General features: G+C 43.2%; 1 protein-coding gene across 12 annotated transcripts in view; it reads right to left on the bottom strand.

The window, feature by feature from the left end:
* The window catches only part of tns1b (tensin 1b), a 212,577-nt gene that overhangs the window by 97,181 nt on the left and 95,452 nt on the right, over positions 1 to 19,944 (bottom strand). For all 12 annotated transcript variants that reach the window (XM_072685580.1, XM_072685579.1, XM_072685576.1 and 9 more), the window contains one exon: positions 3,718 to 3,756. In XM_072685580.1, the coding sequence (XP_072541681.1) occupies positions 3,718 to 3,756 (39 nt within the window). The remainder of the gene's footprint in view (positions 1 to 3,717; positions 3,757 to 19,944) is intronic.

The following is a 19,944-nucleotide window of genomic DNA, read 5'->3' as shown; positions in this document are numbered from 1 at the left end:
GCTGGCTCTCGTCAGGAGTGGGATTTTATGTGCTGTGATGCCGAAGCCTTAATGCAGCACCTACAGTATAGCCCATAAACATGCACGTTTACAAGGGTGATGCTGAGATACACCTGGATGCCACGGCATAAAACACACGCCAGGAGTCTTTCAGCTGTCTCCGTCTCCCTCATTTTCTCTTAGTTGGTCAAAAGTTTGGGGACTGATTTCCAATATATGACTTATAATATATTGCATTGCAAAGCATCACATTTAAGAGCGAAGTTCCACTGCTCCAGAGGCTGATGCTGAAGGTATGAGCTTTGTGACTCAAAATCAATTGCTGACACAGAAGTTAATTTGATAATCAAAAAATAATAATAATAATTGCAGCATGAGCTTAAAGTAGAGAGGCTTAGATAGGGTCTGTCTCTCTTTTCCTCTCTGTCTAACTCTGTCCACCTCCCTTCCTTATTCGCAACTCCCTCTCTTTCTGTGTGGGCCAACGCAGTGTCCTGGCTGGCCAACATGAGGGCATGTCTGTGGAATGCGGTCTGGCATCGTCTGAGAATACTGGCATGCAACACAGCACACTCTGCACGTCCTCAAGGAGTTCTGATCACCCGCTCTACATCAGAGACAGACACCTGAGGTTTTCAGCAGCACTTTAAGTACTTCAGATACCACTGAAAGGCAACTCCCAGCTTTATTCCCACCCTACCACCACGGAGCTCAGTCACGGAGCTGTGAATCTAGATTTTGAGCATTCTGACTCAATGCAGTTTGCATCCAGACCACTGACTGACCACTGTACTAGAACACTGACAAATGAGAAAGAGCCACCAGCAAAATGTTTAGAAGAACTTTTGGGCTGTACAAACCTGTAGAAAAGTATAGATGTCCACAGTAACTTGGGTGTAGTAACAGCCTCTATTTTAAAGCCTTTGGAACATTGCTTTGAGAATTTAATGAGATCAGATACTGATGTCAGATGATTACTATACCTCATCCCAAAGGTATTGTATGGTGCTCCATCACTCCAGAGAACACAGTTCCAAAAACCTAAATTTAAATCAGCTGATTAATATACATGACTAACTTAGGATAAACCTCCTTACTGAAGTCACTCAGGCCCTGTGCAGACCATCAACAAATTCTTATAAACCACAATCTCCAATTATAACCAGTGTATCCGGCTTTCATTAATGGTGCATTCTTCCACCATTAACCTTCAAGTGCACAGCTAGGTGAGGGAGGTTAACAGCTACATGTTTTAGTGTGTGTAAATCACAGCTCCATACAACTTCCAACCCATCCATCCTCTCAGCACTCAGGAATTCACCAAACAAGGAGTAAGGAGCAGCCAGGTCTCCAGCAAAGCAGGCCTCACACTGCTGCTGATTCCACCAACACCACGTCATTCTGCAATAATCCTTTTTTTTACACAGTGACGAAAATGTTACTGAGATGTACACTCTCGCAGAAGCATTGTTAGTTCAGAAGAAACCACAGATACAGTTCCAAGATCCAGGAATGGGCCGAATCTGCGGCAGCGGAGCTCCAGGCCTAACTCTCAAATTAGCAACAACAGGCATTTAAAACGCTCTTACTGATACATGTACACTACGGTCATGGTCAGTGTAACAGTGCTGTCTGAAGCCCTCAAATGCTCTAGTGACAGGCCGACTAACAAGTCAGGCCAAAACAAGAGATAAGCAGTTGGGACAGTCACCCATGCTCAGTAGTTAGACGGAGGCTTAAGGTCAAAGAGGTATTGCTTGTTATGGATCAAGCAGGGTTGGGTGTGGGGATGGGGTTGGGGGAATGCTTCTTCAAGGCGATGAGCTATCATGAATCTATCATGAGGGAGAAACACCCCCTTATGCACACAGACAAAATCTACAAGCCATTTTGTCCAGCTACACAATGATCCTCCAGTACCACTTTATTATTCAGCTTCATTGTTGGTATCCATGCAGGGTCAAAGCAGGGATTAATGGGAAGTACTGTACTGTAATGGGAAATCTGTTGTAATAACTCACAGGGGTGTAACGATTCACTCAGCCCATGATTCAAATCAATGCACCATACCGGGTTCATGATTTGATATTCTCAATTTACAATATTTACAATGAAGAAATGTGACTGTATCCAGTTGCTGCATAACTAATGGGAGGTGGGAGGAGTGTGGATGCATGATGAGAATGGAGCTGCATTAGAAAATCAGGATGCACCAGGGAGACCTACTAATTGATGCACTAGAGGTTGTCTCTGCATTCAATAAATAATCACTGCTTCCCAGGTGGACATTAGCTTCGACAGACGTTGTTATCTGGTTAAAGTCATGACCTTAGGGGACAAATTTAATGTCAGGACAACGTCTAATGCCAGCGCTATAAAAATGTTAAATAGTGACGACAGCGAATACTGATATTTTGTTGGTTTTAAGTCTTTCAAGTGTCACTTGCCAACAACATACTGACCTAAAATGCCAACATGTCGTTGTGAGGTATGGTGACCAAAACCCAACTTGATAATGTTAACATTCACACAATGTGAAATTCTAACAGATACAGTAACACAGTAATACAGTAACAGTAACCAAAAATCAACATCTGTACAACGTTGTGTTTTGACGTCAACCCGATTCTAAATTATGTCCAATCAAATGTCTGTTTGATGTCTTTCTGATGTCAAAGTTACAACTGGTGCTTGCTGAGTTAGTTGGTACATACATTGCAAGGAGCAATATAAGATATGCAATAATATACTGTTTACTTAATAGGGAATTACTCAAATCATACATATACTATGCCCTCCTGAGTGATTAGCCAGTAATTATTTCTTGGTAGTAAATAGAAGCAAGGCAGCAATATTCATGTGACCTTCTTAGACGCTGTATATTTACTATAAAAGCATAATATTGTCACCCACTGATCCCAACACTAGAATTAAGAATTACAGTGCAGGAATGCATGTACTCTCATAGACGGTTCAACTGTCAGTTGTTGAACTTGGAAAGAAGCTCTTTCCTATTTTGCTTTTTTGTTTTCCTCTTCTCTGGATCAACACCACTGATGGGTTTTACAGCTCACCTTATCAATGTTTCAGTGGACTCTAAATTGAATGACTTCATCTGCTGCTGAGGGGGCTGCTGCAGCTGCTCTGGGCAGGTAGACAGCCGCCCTGCATACCTACCATCTTCAAAACAACTTCTACGAATAGCAGAAGAGTGAAAAAAAGAGGCGCAGGTTTCTGACATTGGGAAAACGATTAAGTTTGATTTGTGTCAAACACTAAAAACTACACGGATTCTGAGAACACAGAGAACATGAGCGTGGAAGTCAGAAGTTGGAAGGGCAGGAAAGGTAATGCTCTCGGAGGACACACTGCATTGCCAGGAGTGAAAACAAATGTGTCCAAAGAGCACGCAGGGAGAAAACGAAATCCCACTGAGACCGAAAACACACTTCAAACCAAAAAAGGGAAAGATCTGTACGGTATCGTTTATTCTCGTGCTATTCCCTCAGGCTTATCTGGCCTTGCTGAGAGCTGCCTCTTTCAGATTTGACTCTTTAATTCCTTCTATGAATATGAATGTGGACTGCTGATCTCCAAAACAGGCAGTGCCTTCTATCTAACTGATTTACTAAGGACTGTTCCGTAACAAATAATAAAAATAATATAAAAAAGAGCAATCAAATGAGAATGACAAATCCGTTGCTGAGATGTTCTTACCAGTTCGTAGTTTGCAGCAGGAACGCAGGATGAAGAGACCTGGAACGCAAACAACAATGTGTTAAGATCGCTCACTTTAGTCCGCATGTCTATGCAGAATGCATTACACAATAAGCTAGCGGCTGCGCTCTTATCTGGAAGCCAAGAAAAATACTGAAACTGTAGATGAACCAACAGCTTACAGTCATTTTCACATGACACACGATATACATGAACAAAGGACAGGTTCAATCACATTGAGCAGATGTTGAAATGAGGTGAAATCATCTATGTGTGGTAAATCTGGAAACAATGCAGTATATAGACTAGAAGCACCGTTGACTCATACGCAACATTTAGCCACCATCTGCCATTCCTTCTGCTCTATTAATGAGGATTGGGAAGCCATGGATTGGGAAGTCATTGGGAAGTCAGTGATGTTTAAAGACGATTCGCTCTGCAGGAACCCATGATCTGCCAAGGGCCAGTCTAATAGGATTAGTGTTCTGGCTGCTGCCGTGACCAATCCCTACGCCTGCAACGAACAAACGGCCACTGTGCTCCATAAACAGGATGGAGGAAGATAATCACTTGTCCAGCCATGATTAGAACATTAAGATGAACTGTTTCATGGCAGATCTGGATATGAAGATGAGCGCTCTGCATACGCCCAAACTGCACGACAGTGGAGCCGACTCACACTCACTCCATTCACATCACTCTTACCAGTGTCATGACTGTGGGCTGAGATGTAAACAAAAGCAGCTTGTGCTGAATGTCACTGCATAACACTTACCTTTTAAATAATGATCTGACAGATTTTTTTTGTCCCAAAAAGCTTTAAACACCCGGAACCGGATTCACAAAAGTGGTTCATTTTCGCCCTTGGTGCAATACGTTTGGCCAGGTGTGAATACAGTAATCGCACTCAGATGTGGACCAAATCAACCACACAGAGACCCTTGAGAAGATGTGGTCTCGGTCTGGTCCCAAACAAACTCTGGATCGGTTCATTTGTGGCGGGGGGAACCTCGATCTTACCCAACTATCAGATGTACCTTGCAAGGCTTCCTCAACCAGGTGTTAACCCGGTATACTGCCCAGAGCATTAGCTACTACTGCTATGAACAAATGCCATCTCTGCCGTTGCTTCATGTTAAACTGCACAGAAATACACACTAGTCCAGAACACAGGACCTCCTTTCTGTATTTACTTTCTTGCTTCTGCCCCAGACAGGTCTGACCAATAAGCAGAGAGAGTGTTCTCACATGGTTTGTTGTGATGCATTTTTTGGTGAGCTAGATTTATCTCCCTGTGTGAAAACAAAAACATACCAAACCAAAGGGAAAATATATAGTTTACAAACTGATTACTGATTTAGACGTCCTGAGATGCTCCTCTAGCCCACTTCTTAGATTAGCTTTCAGATGTGTTTTTTCTCTTTATATTTAAAAATCAAGTTAAAATAAGCTGTTATTCTTAGAAAATATGTAAATATTAACCTTATGATACCCACACACTGGTTTCGAACTGTACAATAAGCCTTCAAAATTATTAGTTATTAAAAATGTATGTCTTATTTAACAAAGTTAAAGGTGTTGATTGCCCTCAAAGGTTTTCACATCAGGAAAATAAGGGCTTTTCGACATCCCATCAGAGAATTGTTTCCTTTTCTTTCTCCTGTTTCTCTAGCATGAGAAGTCTTTTTACCTTCTCCAAGTAAATGGTCACCCAGCCCGACCTGCTGGAAGATTGCCCACTGAGGTCCCCTCTACCTGCGTCAGACCAGCTGCCACCTACCAGTCCGACCATCAGGTCCGCCACCCACCACCACCCATACCAGACCAGCGGCTCACCCTCCTAAAACTGCTACCCGTTTAATGACCATTTACAACCTAAATGGACTCTTAACTACCTGCCACTATTAATATCACCACTATTAACTATCTGCTGTATCTGGTTTCTTCCTCCAGCTCTGAGGGAGTTTTTCCTTGCCGCTGTCGCCGTTGGCTGCTCACTGGGGGTCTTGAATCCTTCATGTCTTACGTTATTTCTTTTTTGCCTCTGTCTTTTACTAACTGCTAATTATGTAAAGCTGCTTTGTGGCGACAACTGTTGTAAAAAAACGCTATACAAATAAATTTGACTTGACTTGACTTCCAGTCCTTGTCTACTGAAATTCTTGCATTGATTTAAATAAATAACTGAAAATTATAAATGTGTCTTGCATTGTTTATTCAAGATAAGCAGTAAAATGCAGAATAAAAGGCTATGTTCAAAAGGTCTATAGAAGAAAACAACAAAGTGTTCAAAGAAAAACGTAAGAAAATAATTACGATTTTCTTAAGAGAATATTTAAGTATCTTACTTTTTGTTTTTTGTTTTTTTTTGTGAATTGCATTTAAGTAGAGTTATGAAATAATAGAATTTGTGAGGAGGAACATACCCGGAGGCCTCCTCCTCCCCGAAATCTAACACCCTCTACATTCCCTCTCTCACCTTGTTCATGTGTTTGCGACCAAGAACAACCCACCACCACCCTGTCACATCCCTTTAACTCATCATATATCTCTCAGTCCTAGCTCTGCTTATTAGAGGGGGGTCTGGCCTTCTGCTACAAAGCATCTGAACTCCATGGCAAAGTTCTCTGAATTCTCCATCCTATGTTACAGTTTCCTCCCATATCGTCACATGCTGATGGCACAGTCTGAACTCGCTAAGATCATTCTCAGTGTTTATCTTAAGATTCTTTAGATGTTCTTTGGAAATCTCATGTGAATCCAGGCCCTTGAAAGCTCTGAAAACTGGAATCGAAACAGGGTGAAAAATAATTATTTCCAAGGTAGCACTTCTGTCAGCTACCGCTTGAGAATGGGCAGCACATAAACTACTTAATCTTTTAAGCTGCTGCAAATGGACAAAAAAAGATTGAATAGAAACATTTAGAAAAGCTTGACGGGCAGTGTACAAATTCTACTCAGCGTAGCCGTATCTGTAATGAAAGTGTGATACAGACAAGACGTCCACAGGGATTCTCCACAGTCTGGATTAGATCAGCTCCCTGCTCCTGCTTTGACACGCTAATATATACACATGTGCCTCTCAACTACCATTTGCAGTTTTTTGCCGAGTCCATGTCACAGGTGTTTTTCTTGCAGGCGTAATAAGCCAAGGTCACTTCACAGGTACCAAATCCTAATGTCTAACTCTGGTGCTCTCAGGGTGGCAATACAGAGAGTTATTATAGAAGGTTGGTAAAAATCTATATATGAAAAGCATAAGGTAAGAGCAGAAGCTTGTGTTGTCTGGTAGAAAAGACTGAAAAAAATAGCTTTTCTGCTTTCTTTCAAACGGATCCAACATAGCCGTACTTGTACAAGATTCTTCTTTGATGGCTACATTAAGCAAGATTAATGCTGTTTAGGGTGTTCTTTTATTTTAGAACATCAACAGGATGTTTTGAACTTAGCCGGGGCCACGAGAAACAGCCCAGGAATGACTGGCGCTCGTGTTTGATTTGATTGAAAATACTTCCTACTGAAAGATGTTGTTTCAGCTGAGGATGTGGGTGTGCAAAACACATAAACGCTTCGAAAGCCCTCGCTCTCTCCCACCACAAGGATCAGCGTAGCTCAATGAACCGTAAACACAACAGCTGCAACAAGCGCTATAGACAGGAACACTGATAAGAAGGAAGCTAACATTTCTTCCCATGTAATGTCAGGTACAGAACCTCACAACATAAAGAATACGATGAGATAAGTGCAAGAACTGTGCGCCCTAGCGTGGGACGGTGCATAATGGTCCATACATCTTCTCCTATCATCAGCTAGGCCTGCTCACAGCCCTCCATTCCTCATCAGTCTGAGTCACTGAATACCTTCTGTATTTTTCCAATTTTGTCCACTTTCAACGCAATGTGTCACTAGCTTCCAGTCTGAGACCCCTGCCATGCTCTGAAGATCTTGATCTGCAAGATCTACAAAGCCTGACAGAACACCAGAGTTGACCAGAATTCCGTCACCTGGTCAAGATCTGGCAACAGGTTTGAGTTGATGACAACTCCTCTACCTGCAGCCCATAACCATTCCAGCACCTTGTTTTAGCCCTTGGATCTGGAGTCCTTCACGTATCTGAAGACTCTGGAATGTCCGAGACCAAACTTTACTGTGCTGTTCTTCTCCCAAAGATCACCTTGAAGAGCAAGTGAATTACGACAAATTTACCCATCGTCACCAATCATTCTTACAGTCAAGCTCAGCACAGGCACTGATGCTACAATGGGCCGATGCTCGTCTTTGTTGTTCTTTCATACCAGTTTAATGCCTGTTTTTTGGAAGGGATATCATCTAAGCAACAGGTTGCAAGAAGTCAAGACATCTACCTTCTCAATTCCACTTAAGTAAACATACAATAGAAAAGCAATGCTTTGATTCCATCTCATTTTACAGTCTGAGAGATTAGCTTGCAACCCTTAACCCTTCTGATCTTTCACACTTCAATACAACAAGGCCTTTAAATGGCAGAGCTAGATTTATTCTGTGGGGAGCAGACGGAGTTGCACCCACACACATTGCTGACATTCAGGACTCTGTTAAGCTGTCTTCCCCAGAGAGCTTCAGTGAGCAGTTGGAGTGAGCATCTCTTGTGGCTAAATGGTCATCGCAGCCCAAACAGAGCATGGGAGGCGTCCACCAAGCAATGGACAACCGGACGTCTATTACTGATAGACGTCCATGAATATGAACCATGAATATGAAGACACCCAAGAACGATTCTGTAGTGGCGTGAACACAAGACATAAGACACGTTGATGGTTAATGTGGTTTATCTGATTCACCGAACCTCTGCCTGCAAGGACGGGAGCTCCCGAAGGATTTACTGATTTAGTAAATTCTCTGACAGTCAAGGCGTAACTGCTCTGAAGCACGTGCTTCCGAATGATGAACAGATCCGCCCTGAGACCTCAGTATCCATTTATCTTACGTTTGTCTCTATGGCTTTAGAGCCAATCAGAGTTTCATTGTGAAGTCCTATCTTCCATTAAAAAACACCCAAATGCTTCCTCCAGTCTCCCCCAACACTGACTCTGCACTATATGTGTTATGGTGGACTTCTCATCCACATGCTTTCCAAGCCACATTAACTACTTTAATTTATGCCTCTGCTCAGCTTCATCTGGCCTGACGCCTAAAAGCATGCAGAATGCAGGAACTTGGAAATGCCAAACTGCTGTATGATTTGATCGCGAAACCATGAAAGAAATCATGCTACCGTGTTCCCTAATCAGTAATCAAGCCCTGTTTCAACTTCACAGCAATCAAAACACCCCGGTCTGCCTGCCCTACTGACAGCAAAGTCAATCAGCAAGAAAGAAAGTATACACGAATAGCATATTGTGGAAAATTCAAAATTCCAACAGAAAATAGGATAAGACGACTGTTCCAATACAAACGCCTGCCTGCTAAAAGTCTTTGATAGTAAGGTAACTTCGCTCTGCATCTGAACCTTTTTCCTTCCGTGTCTCCGACTTGGCTAATCAGTTGGGTGGGATCAGGAGGCTTTTGGCGCAGAGGAAAAAAAGTCCAAAACCTCTTGTCTGGCATGTGGTGCAATACAAAGCCTCTGTATTCTCTTTTGTGAGGGAGAGAGAAAGCGAGACAGAGGGCGAGAGAGAGAGCGAGAGTGGGGTGGAAGCATTTGTTGATACTATCAGGGTGTACAAATGAGTGTAGTATAATAAGGGGTAATTATGTTTTTGCATTCCTTACATGCTTGTGTTAACGAAATTAAACCGAGACCCGCCGCACTCGCAGAACGGAGGAGGTCATGTGCTGCCTGCTCCGCTACTCTCGCACTCATTCTCTCTCTCTCACTCTATCTCTCTCTCCAGGGAAGACAGCTTCTTATCTCCAAACGCTCACCCCTCAACCTCAGCCAGTTCAGGCAAGTCCATTGCGAGCACGTGCTCACGAAGCTTCTCGTCCCCTGAAGTGATCGTCAGGAAATGAAGCTCCGAAGCTCTCGTGCAGCTCAGAAAATGGAAGACCGGCCACTCTGATCTTCGATCTGAACACTTGCATAAACATAGTGGAGATTTTTTTTTTTTTGTTCTGTGACCACTTTCATGTTTATCCAGGCTGAAATAATCCTTGCGTCTGGAACAGCGGTGCTGAGGCGTGTTGTTGCCAACCTCCAGCGTTCAGATCACATCCATTCGCTGTAACCAGAAACAGAGCCACCGGCCGAAGGTAGGTGAGGTGGAGCGCGCCAGGGTAAACACAGGAATGGGCTTACTGGGTATAAACAATAACCATGGGACAGGGCAGAGGGAGACATCCCTCACTCACTCACTCTCTCTTTCTCTCTGGCCCCTTAACTCATGTTCCAGTACTCTTGAAATAAGGGCATGACTCAATTGCTGCCTGCAAAGGCTTCTGGCCAGCACCGAGGCATGCTTATGCTTCCAACGTGCATTTAATGGAGTAGTTAAAGGAAAATTACACGTAGCAATTTGGTTTATTTACATAACATACCATGTGTGTTTATGATAGCAACAACTCGTATTGCTTATCGCCATAGCTATTCGTATTGTTAACAGCCATTTGAAGCAGCAGGCAAATAAAGGCCCCCATTCAACGCATTGGCATGTATTTTATTGGGGAACTTGGTTTGCAGAATACGGCTTGTTTTCCTAAAAAAAAAAAAAAAGCAAGTTCAGCAGAATTCCACGTCCTGCCCCTGCTATGTTTACAATCCATGCAAAGAAGCTAAACACTCCACTGCTTCTCCACTCCACTTTCTCATTTGTTCTGCAACCAGGACTCCTGGAAATGAAATCTTGTTTTCTCGGTTCTGAAAATAGCTTGTGAGGCAAGTTTCTTCCAGAGCTGGGTGAATGCCTTTGCCAGCATTGTCATTTTCACATGTAAACGTATTCATGATTTGCCTGCTGGCCTCAGAGACTGGAAATCAAACCAACCGTGGAGACAGGATGTGACGTTTGCGCAGAGAGAAGGGCCCGTTTCCCAGACTTTTCCACATAAAGAAAGAAAGAGCATGTGGGCCAAGAGAAAGGTTAATCTCCAATCACGAGGGAGACTTAAGAGCAACTGAGGGCAATTACTGAAACCCAATCCCTCTCGAAAAACAGTACAAGTGGACAATAGGAGAGGACACAATCAGCCAAGCTGCTCCATATACTCCAACCCACTTATCTGCTCTGCATATTCCCATGCATCCAACTTCAAGCTTATTTCATATACAGGACAGGCTAAACTACTGGCCATTCTAGGCACCTTGCATTTGTGTGTGTGTGTGTGTGGAGACAGGGAACTCTTGACAGGTTGAGGCAAGCCAGTGGTGTCAACCAGTCCAGGTGGCATTTAGCCCACTGGAGTGGAAGAGTTATGAGCTGGAGAAAAACCTCTCACAGGCTGGTGAGGACTTGCACTCTACTTACAGAGGAGTCTCCAGCCATCCAGAGGAGTTATCTCCGGACGATGTGCCGCTTTCTCACTCACTCTTTCTCTCTTGCTCATTCTCACTCACTTAAGAGCAACTGAGGTCAATTGAACAGACGTACACACAACTCAAGTTCCACTTGTGTTACATGGGCCGATTAGTACAACTAAGCCAAGACAGCATGACATGAAAACCTTGTAGTTAGAAGAACTCCAGAATGTTCAGATCTTCAGAAGCAATAGAAGGTAGAAAAGGGAGTCCTCCAAAGGTTTAACCACAAGAGAGGACACAGAAAGCCAACCACACTCTAACCCAATAAGGGTCTTTTCACAGATCTGGCTAGAACAACAGCACGCTGCCTGATGCTGTATATTAGTGCAGGGCTGCTTTTCCTGGCTTTATTTCACTACCCGGCCCATAAATCAAGCGCAAAGACAAACAAGCGAAACAACAGCTCCGTGCTGAAACTTCTGAAATGGGCTTGCATTCTATAAACATTCCTGAGGGAGACATGGTCTGATAAGAGCTCATAGAGTTTAGGACAGGGTGGGGTTCGTGGGGGGTGGGGGTGGTAGCTGTATGTTGTTTGGGGTGGGGGGGGTACAGATCTCTTCCCTTGCCCCCCTTGCTCACTCCTTCCATCACTGGTGTGCAAACACTGTTCCCAGGGAAATATTTCACATTGCGTTCAGCAGTTCAGCTGGGAGTGGCCTGGGGTTCATGTGCTCAAAGATTCAACATCGCTATAACCTCCTGAGGAACACAAAGTCCTTGCCTGAAAGATCTCTAGCCCCAGCAAAAGTGAGATGCAACGATAAGAGCACAAGAACAAAGAGCCTCTAGATACAACCAGGGTTGGTGTTCATCACGGACAGCTGATCGATGATCTGTCTGCCGAACTGAAGTGAGTGCAGATGCAAGCAGGATCTTTTTGTAAATCAGCAGTCCTACACAGAGATTATTTGTGAATTCAGGCCTGGAGTGCCCGTCATCCATCAATCCAGAACACCATGAGCCTCCTGAGGCGGTGTTACACCATCACAGCTATAAGCTGAGCAAACCTCCTCAGCCTGGAACACACTTGTGAGGCTGGAGATGCAGAACAGATACAGACCAAGAAACAGAAACAGAGGAACAGATCAACATACTGTGAATCCATGCAAAGTTACATAACGTTGCCATCGAACAAAAACCTCATATCTCCAAAATGTTAAAAAACAATAATTTCTGGTCATTTTGGAGCATTTTTATTGGTCTTTTACTCATACATTTTTCTGGACAGCGACAATAACACAACCAAAGTACTTAAAAATTTTGTTTGAGAATTAAACAGCTAAGGTAGCAAATACACAATTCATTTTTCCTCAGTAATTAGCACTGTGAAATGACTAAGGTCATCACACATCCCAAAACTGCATCAAGTTGCTGAGTAGTTGTCAGTAGTTGTAGCTACTATATAGCCATTTATTCATTCATTCATTCATTTATGTATGTATGTATGTATGTATGCATGTATGCAGGTATGTATGTATGTAGGTATGTATTTGAGATCCCCCCAGCAGCAGTCTGATGCCCAGTACCTGTGTATGCCATACAGAGTGGCAGAGTGTGGTGTAGTGTAACCCCACAGTCTTATTGTACTTGATTTTGCCTGATCTGGTAGTCATGTAGAGACAGCTGTTACTCAGCTCTGCCGGTATATTTACTGAGGCAGTGAGATACAAATGAGGCAGAGTTAGGTAATCTAAATTACATTCAGAAGGAATCTGTTTAGGATGTAATAATACTTATACAATAGTATGGTAATGGTTGTGAAACTACAGAAACTACATAAATGAGCATATTTTAGATGCTCGTTTAGTGCTTAGTTATTATAAGCTTATTTGATACCAATGAAAATAAAGAAATAAATAATTAAATAATAATAAAATAATCTGAAACCTCTGAGACAGAAAAAGTAAATCGACTGATTCTCTACCACACTAAATGACCTGATCTCACCCCCCGCTGCACTATTTAACCAGTAACTAGACTGGACTGAGAAAAGCTATATTTACTACAGGTGCCTGCCCACCAGTTATTGGAAGTCCTGGACGAAACCCAGCTGCAAAGCTGCCTGCACAAAAAAGGAAAACAACAGAGCGAGGAGGGAGATTGTCATAAAAGTCTAATTTTCAGTCCAGTAGAAAAGAAAAACAGGCTCATTTTCAGTCAGTGGGAAGTAAAAACAAGAACAAGCATCTATGTGGTGAGCAATCAAAGGCCAAGCTGCCACACTGCTCACAGAGCAATCACCTCTGATTGACCGGCTCTGATCGGAGCTGCCCACAGCACATGTGGAAGTCATTTAGAGATGTGGTCACCACTCTGAGATGACGGATTGAGCTCTGTGGGTGAATAACAGCCGATCTGCCCATCTACGCTCTTGATATCCAACAGGCTGAGGGAGATATGATCGTCGGAATCAAATTGACTGATCGTCTCAAGCTGTTTACATGATGGGCGCAATGCTTCAAGTGCTATGTAATGCAGTTCGAAACTCAGTCAACATAGCGCAGTATGCATTCACCAAACCATGCCAGAGGAAATGTGGCAAACAATAAATTTGCTCAATTTGCATACCATTTCCCTGTGTTTATGAATAGCAGACCACTAGCTATGCCCATGGCTGTGGAATAGGTCAGCTAAGGCTGCTCTGACATCAGCTGCTCATGGTGGTAGGATATTGAATTGAAGAACAACAGAGCCTGACAGGACAGGCTGACCGCTGGACTGGCACTGCTGGGTAATTATTGGGGACAATGCTCCACTCAGCCTCATATGTAAACCCCTCATCCGGCTGAAACACCACGTCAAAGGCATGAAGAATTCATATGGGAGACCGGAGAGGGGCATTTTTTTTCCTCCATGCCTTTTTTCCAACTCTAACCACTGCTCTATAAAACCCATTCAGTGAGACAAACCATTCTGCCTGATTGCATGCCATGATTCTAAAAAACATAAGCTAATGCTCCCATGCTCCCAACTATAAGCTCCCATTAAGCTCCCCTGTTGATGCTTTTGTGTCTAACAGTGGAAGACTGGGTCAAAGATCTTCTGGCTCTATTGCTGGAATAAACTGCATTCTTCTCTACTGGGCTTCCATCAAGTTTAAGACTACCTGATGAATGAATTATCAGACATTACGGTATTTCCATTGCAGGCACCTTTAGCATTCTTGCGTTTTTCAATCATGGTTAGCATAAGATTGGCTTGACTCACCCTATACTGAGCCCACAGTCACCATGATGTGACAACAGACTATTCCAATTTCTAATAGTTAATGTGCTTCTTAAAACAAGCAATCTTTTTTAGTACAGGCCTTTCAAATCCTTCAACTGGAATGCACTCCAGGCCACCATACCCTCGTTTACAGAACTGGCAGCCTGAGTGTGATACTGGCCCCAAATTAAATTCAGGATGTTTTCACTAATTCTGCCCTAAATGACTTCCTCTGGCACCCTTAAAGATGCTAGAGTGAGCCAAGCTTCTACAGCTGCTCTGTGGTCATATTTCTGAGACCTTTTAAAGGTCAAGTCTGGATCTGGAGTCATTTGCCTAAATGAACATAAGTACATGGACAGGGTGGAGTTAATATTCTGTATAGAAACACTGGCCTAATACCAGATCTTTGTCTTATCTGGAACACTGCAGAACCCTTCAGTATGGCATTAGAATATACATTAACTAACTAAGCAGGCTATGAACCTTTGACAGCTATATATTACAGCTTCAGTTCACCAGCCAAAAGCGCCATTATTTAAATCATGAACCACAGCAAAACCCAATCAGACTTGATGGAATGGCTCTGAAAACAGACTTTTTATCCAAGTACATTCAACACAGGCCTTCTTATTCACTTCACGCTAATCTTCAGCACTTTTGTATTACGGTTTCTCGTGGCATTAAGTTGTAGAGCTGCATTTCCACTGGATTCGTTGCTTAATCCTCTCCAAGGAAGTAACCAAGGCAATGTCTGCACCATGGGTATAAAACTCTCATTTATATTCCTAGAGCTGTTTTCAATTTCTCCCTCTGCATGTTTTACCATTTGTAATGCCCCACTTTTGTATTTCGGCCGTTTGCATGACACTTCATCAATGGCAAATTTTGCACCGTGCCATCCGCCAAGCTGCAATCATAAACAATGAGGCCAGGCGGCCGTGGTTTGCTTTCAAACAGCAGAGACATTGGAACGGCTGAGTGGGAACAGAGCCCTGAAGACCATCTTAAATCACACACTCCCCTGACACCTTCTGGAGCCTGAGGTCCTACATAGGAATGTCCATGGCATAGGTTCCTGCCTTTGTCAGCGCCCCTTCCAACTTTTAACATGTGAGGAGGCCTTTCCTCCTCCTGGTTCCCAAACTGGTGCTGCAGTACCCCTGATCAGTACATTTCGGGTGTTTTGTGTGTTAGCACACATGATCCAACTAGGCAAGTGTTTCATGAGATGTAGGAGGCTTGGTACAGATACAATTAGCCTCATTGTGTGTCTTGGGCAAACAGGGCATTAATGTACGTTTGTAAAAAATGAGATGCATGGGGGACTGACTGCTATCTGGTCACCTCAGGAGGTAGTCTGAAACACAATGGAGTTGCTTATGAACCAAGTGTAAATGTACTGCATCCACCTCTACAAGCACACTCCTCTCATATAGAAAATTAATCAACGATGACCAGTCAGAAGCTTTTTCCACGTAGGTTTCGTGAAAACCAGTCTGTGGCTGGTGCCTCCCATCAGCTCAGGAGATTCCATAAGAGACTTCCTTAGATTTTCATGTGATGCAGGACAACGCAATGTCTATATCTTGCCATGTGTAAATGGAATATGGACACCCCTGTGAAGCCCTCTCACCCCTGATGATCTGCCACCAATTCACCGTGACCTTGTGGAAGCGTGAAAAATACGCCTCACCCTCTCTCCTGGATGCTGAAATTCTTCAGCTGGTTTATCTGGATTTTGTCAGCTGGCACAGAGCTTTCTCGCTTCACACCACTTATCACTGGGGAATGTGAACATCTTGAAGTTATTTGCTCAGCGTGGCTCAATAAAACGGCACCGCGCTGCTGTCTCTTTGAATAGTGCAACCAACATTAGTGACATAGCGGGCATAACTAGTGCAGGGCCAGATGAGGTAATAAGGACATAAGTGCGCATAGGTGTCAAATAGGGATGGATAGGCGGTTAAAAAGATCATTGTGCCAGCTTACGAAACCTCACACGAAGCCTCTTAGAAAGAATTTAGAAAGAACAACCACATGATTTCCGTGATGACCACTGGATGAACACTGAGAATCAGAGAATCGCATTGTACTGCTATCAAACTCTTTATATATCCACAGACGCCAAAGTGAGAGGTTTGTGTACAACTCTCCTAATTCCTGAGTCATAAAAATGCCTTCTGGTTCATCTGTGGTGAGGAAAGAAAAGATCTGCAGAGCTTTGTAGCTGCTGGTGCTAAAACATGGCATAGGAATGTAAGCAAAGCTGCACAGAACTCAAACGATCAAACTTACGATTGCGTAAGCTGGAAATTTGCTTCTACAACATCAATTCAACTGTACAAAAGTTTCCAATGGTGTGTTACACAGCCAGAACTGCCTGTCGCTGCCGTCCAATGAAAAACATGTATCTCCTTTTTTGTCCGTTTTTAGTTTTCTCCATGGTTTGAACCTTGTAGCTGCTCTGTACTCTGTGTAAATAATTCTGGATAAATGGACCAATAGAAATGCTCTGAATGACTTGGAATAATGGAATAAACTCTTACTTCCATTCAAAGTTAATCACATTTTTGCCTTCTCCTGTAAAGACACCAATTTGGAGATACAGTATATGGTTTTCATTGGACAGCGATGATATACACTTTTTATACTCTTGAAATCCTAGGCTTATTCTAGCTATGCTAGCCTTTAGGGGCTTATCTGGAATACTTTAATACTCCACTGTAATTTGACATTTTATCAAGTATCAATCATAAAGTTTGGTAAAGTACTTTGTTGTCTTGGTAGCTTGCTGTTGCTACAGAGCTGGGCACATCACCATGACTGTGGAGAAGGAGATTGTTAATGAAATGAAAGGCAATGTTTTAGAGAAACTGAGCTCTGTCTTAACTTAAACACCCTACCTTAACACCGTAAAGCCCCGGCCACAATGGGTTTTTTGCCCATGAAAACTCATGAGTGAAATCCCATGCATTTCAATAAGATTTGCTGTGACAGGCAAATTACGTTCATTTTGTGCACTTCAGCGTTAAGTTCAACTTTGGTGAACTCTGAGTGAATGTGTGTCCCCGAACCAATAACGCTGCTGCTCTGGCTGTGTGACCTCTGATGCACTCTGTACTGTCTCTGCTGTGTCTGAGGAAGTGATGATTATTGTGGTTTCAAAGCAGGAGATATTACATAACTCTTCTATATTATTTACATTTAAGGCATTTAGCCGAGACTCTTATACACAGCATTTTACAAAAGTGCTTCACTGTTGAGGACAGAGAAAAGTCTAGATGCTTGTCTTCCATAAGTCTTGAAGGATGGTGGGTCAACCTGAGCCGTACTTGAAGCCTGAACTGCTCTTAATACAAGTTTTGACCATCACCATCCAACAGGATGTGGTATATTTAATCCGCCACGGATTCTGAATCTGATGCAGGTAGCGACAGGAATCAGGTGAAGAGAACATGTTGTCAACTTATTTAATAGGCTGTGTCAGTGGATAAACATCAAAACTGCCGGGTTACATTTCTGAGGGACTGAATCCACCTCTGTACTGTTTATGGAGTAAAGTTCATACCGTGTTCAGAGGAGAACGTGAACGAGAGAGTCAGTGTGTAAAAGAAAAGCAGGAGAAGAAGCTGAGCAGCTGGCCAAGATCAGTAAAGGCAAAGGAGATGCAGATTTATTCATTTGGCAGCTTCCACAGCAACGCTGAATGCGTCTCCCAGCCATGGGATGAAATGATCCTTGAACTTCCATAATGGGCCATTTTTAAACATACATTCATCAAACGGAATTCCACACTGTACAATACAAAGCCCTGAGCCTTTGGCCTACTCGCTCTCCCACTCTGCCTGGGAGGCAGCATACGATACAGACTCCTTTACAAGAGGACCCAAACTCTCCTAAATCACAATCAGAGACAGCCAGAAGGGTGTGGTAGTCATTTAAGCAACACTCCACACCGCACTGTCTCATCTACATCTCTGGATGACTTCTGCACTACTTCTACTTCTATTTACATCTCCGCTCCAACAGTTTCAAGAGTATCATGCGAACTTGAGGTGATAGGGTGTGTATTGGAGGTATTGGATCCTGGAAGATTTGGAGCTAAGTAATAAACATAGTGATGCTCCTGGTTGTCAGCTTTCATTATGGCCTTTCAGCCGATTCAGTCCTTACCAGCTTGTTCTGTACATTTCAGCTTGGACTGCACACTACAGAACAGCTAATTAGAACTTAACTCAATTTTTAAGGCGGTCTGTTTACTTCTATCTGATAAAGAGAGGCTGCTTATTTAAGAAGCTGACTGCTAGTCAAAGGCACACAGACATAAATGGACTGTTGGGACACTATACAAGAACACATTTGATGTATCCATCCAATACTCTGGCTTTAAGACCCTTTAAGACCCCTTCTTTGACGCTACTGACCTCTAACATTATAAACATCTTCAGAAGAAAGAAACACTGAATTTGTGTTGCTGTTCAATGAAAATCCACACCATGGTCATGCAATTCATACCAATTACAGATCAGCAAGCTCACATCTCAAATCTAAAAATCCATTACATAAGAGCAGTAACAGCAGTTAGCTGTCTCCACTAGAATGCCAATGCCTGGTCCTCTTATCTACTCTCCAAACCAGCAGTTTTGTGGTGTTGCGTTTCATGTAGGCATGCATCACGATGTGTCCAGAGCCGAGCAACGTATGGATACAGCTGGTGAAGAGCAACGCTCTCAGACACCGCAAAGCTGAAATCAACTCCATCTTTGGGCGTAAGCCAGTAAACGCTCGCTGTTCCCACACAAACAGCATGCTAATGGTTGAGTCGGGCGGTATGTATTGGTTTACGTTTCTCTTGGCTACCCAAAGGCCCTCTGGATACGGTGAGTCAAACAGCGAAGAATTTAGCGGCGACTGATAATGGAGAAAAATGACCAGCACGAACATAAGTAGCAGAGCAATCAAACCAAAGGAGCCAAGGGAATAGGACCGAAAGCCTGACTGTTACAGTTGACACTCCCATGAGAAAATGACACGGCGCCCCCCCCCCACTCTGGCCAGAGATTGTTGATAAATGTGCTCGCCGTGTTCAGCACAGCATTAACCCTCTTTCCCCTCAATTTGAGCCAAATTAGTCAAAATTGCATCGGAGAAACGTGCCAAGAACACAAACCATGCAGCGTTTCCCACGGTTGAACGCAAGGGGGTGGGTGTGTGTGTGGGGGGGGGGTTACTGGTGTGGTTCAGGGACTAGGGTGTGTTTATGTTTGGGGGGGATTCAGATGCTGTATCTGGGGTCAGGAGGGCAGATAGGTGGGGAGAAAATGCAGTAGCAGTAGCGACGTGGCAGGTCATGGAAGTAAGATGCTCCCCTTACTCCAATATGCTTAGAGCAGCTTGGTGATACCAAGCTCATACAAAGCAGACTAAGCATATCTAACACAGAAGATGGGAAAAAGAGATACAGAATAAGCTCTTTCTAGATATTAATAGATGAGAAATATGTTATTTTTTTCTTCAGA

Source organism: Salminus brasiliensis, chromosome 8, assembly GCF_030463535.1.
Source record: "Salminus brasiliensis chromosome 8, fSalBra1.hap2, whole genome shotgun sequence".
In the NCBI taxonomy this organism is placed as follows: Eukaryota; Metazoa; Chordata; class Actinopteri; order Characiformes; family Bryconidae; genus Salminus; species Salminus brasiliensis.
This window is presented reverse-complemented; position numbering and strand designations above follow the sequence as displayed.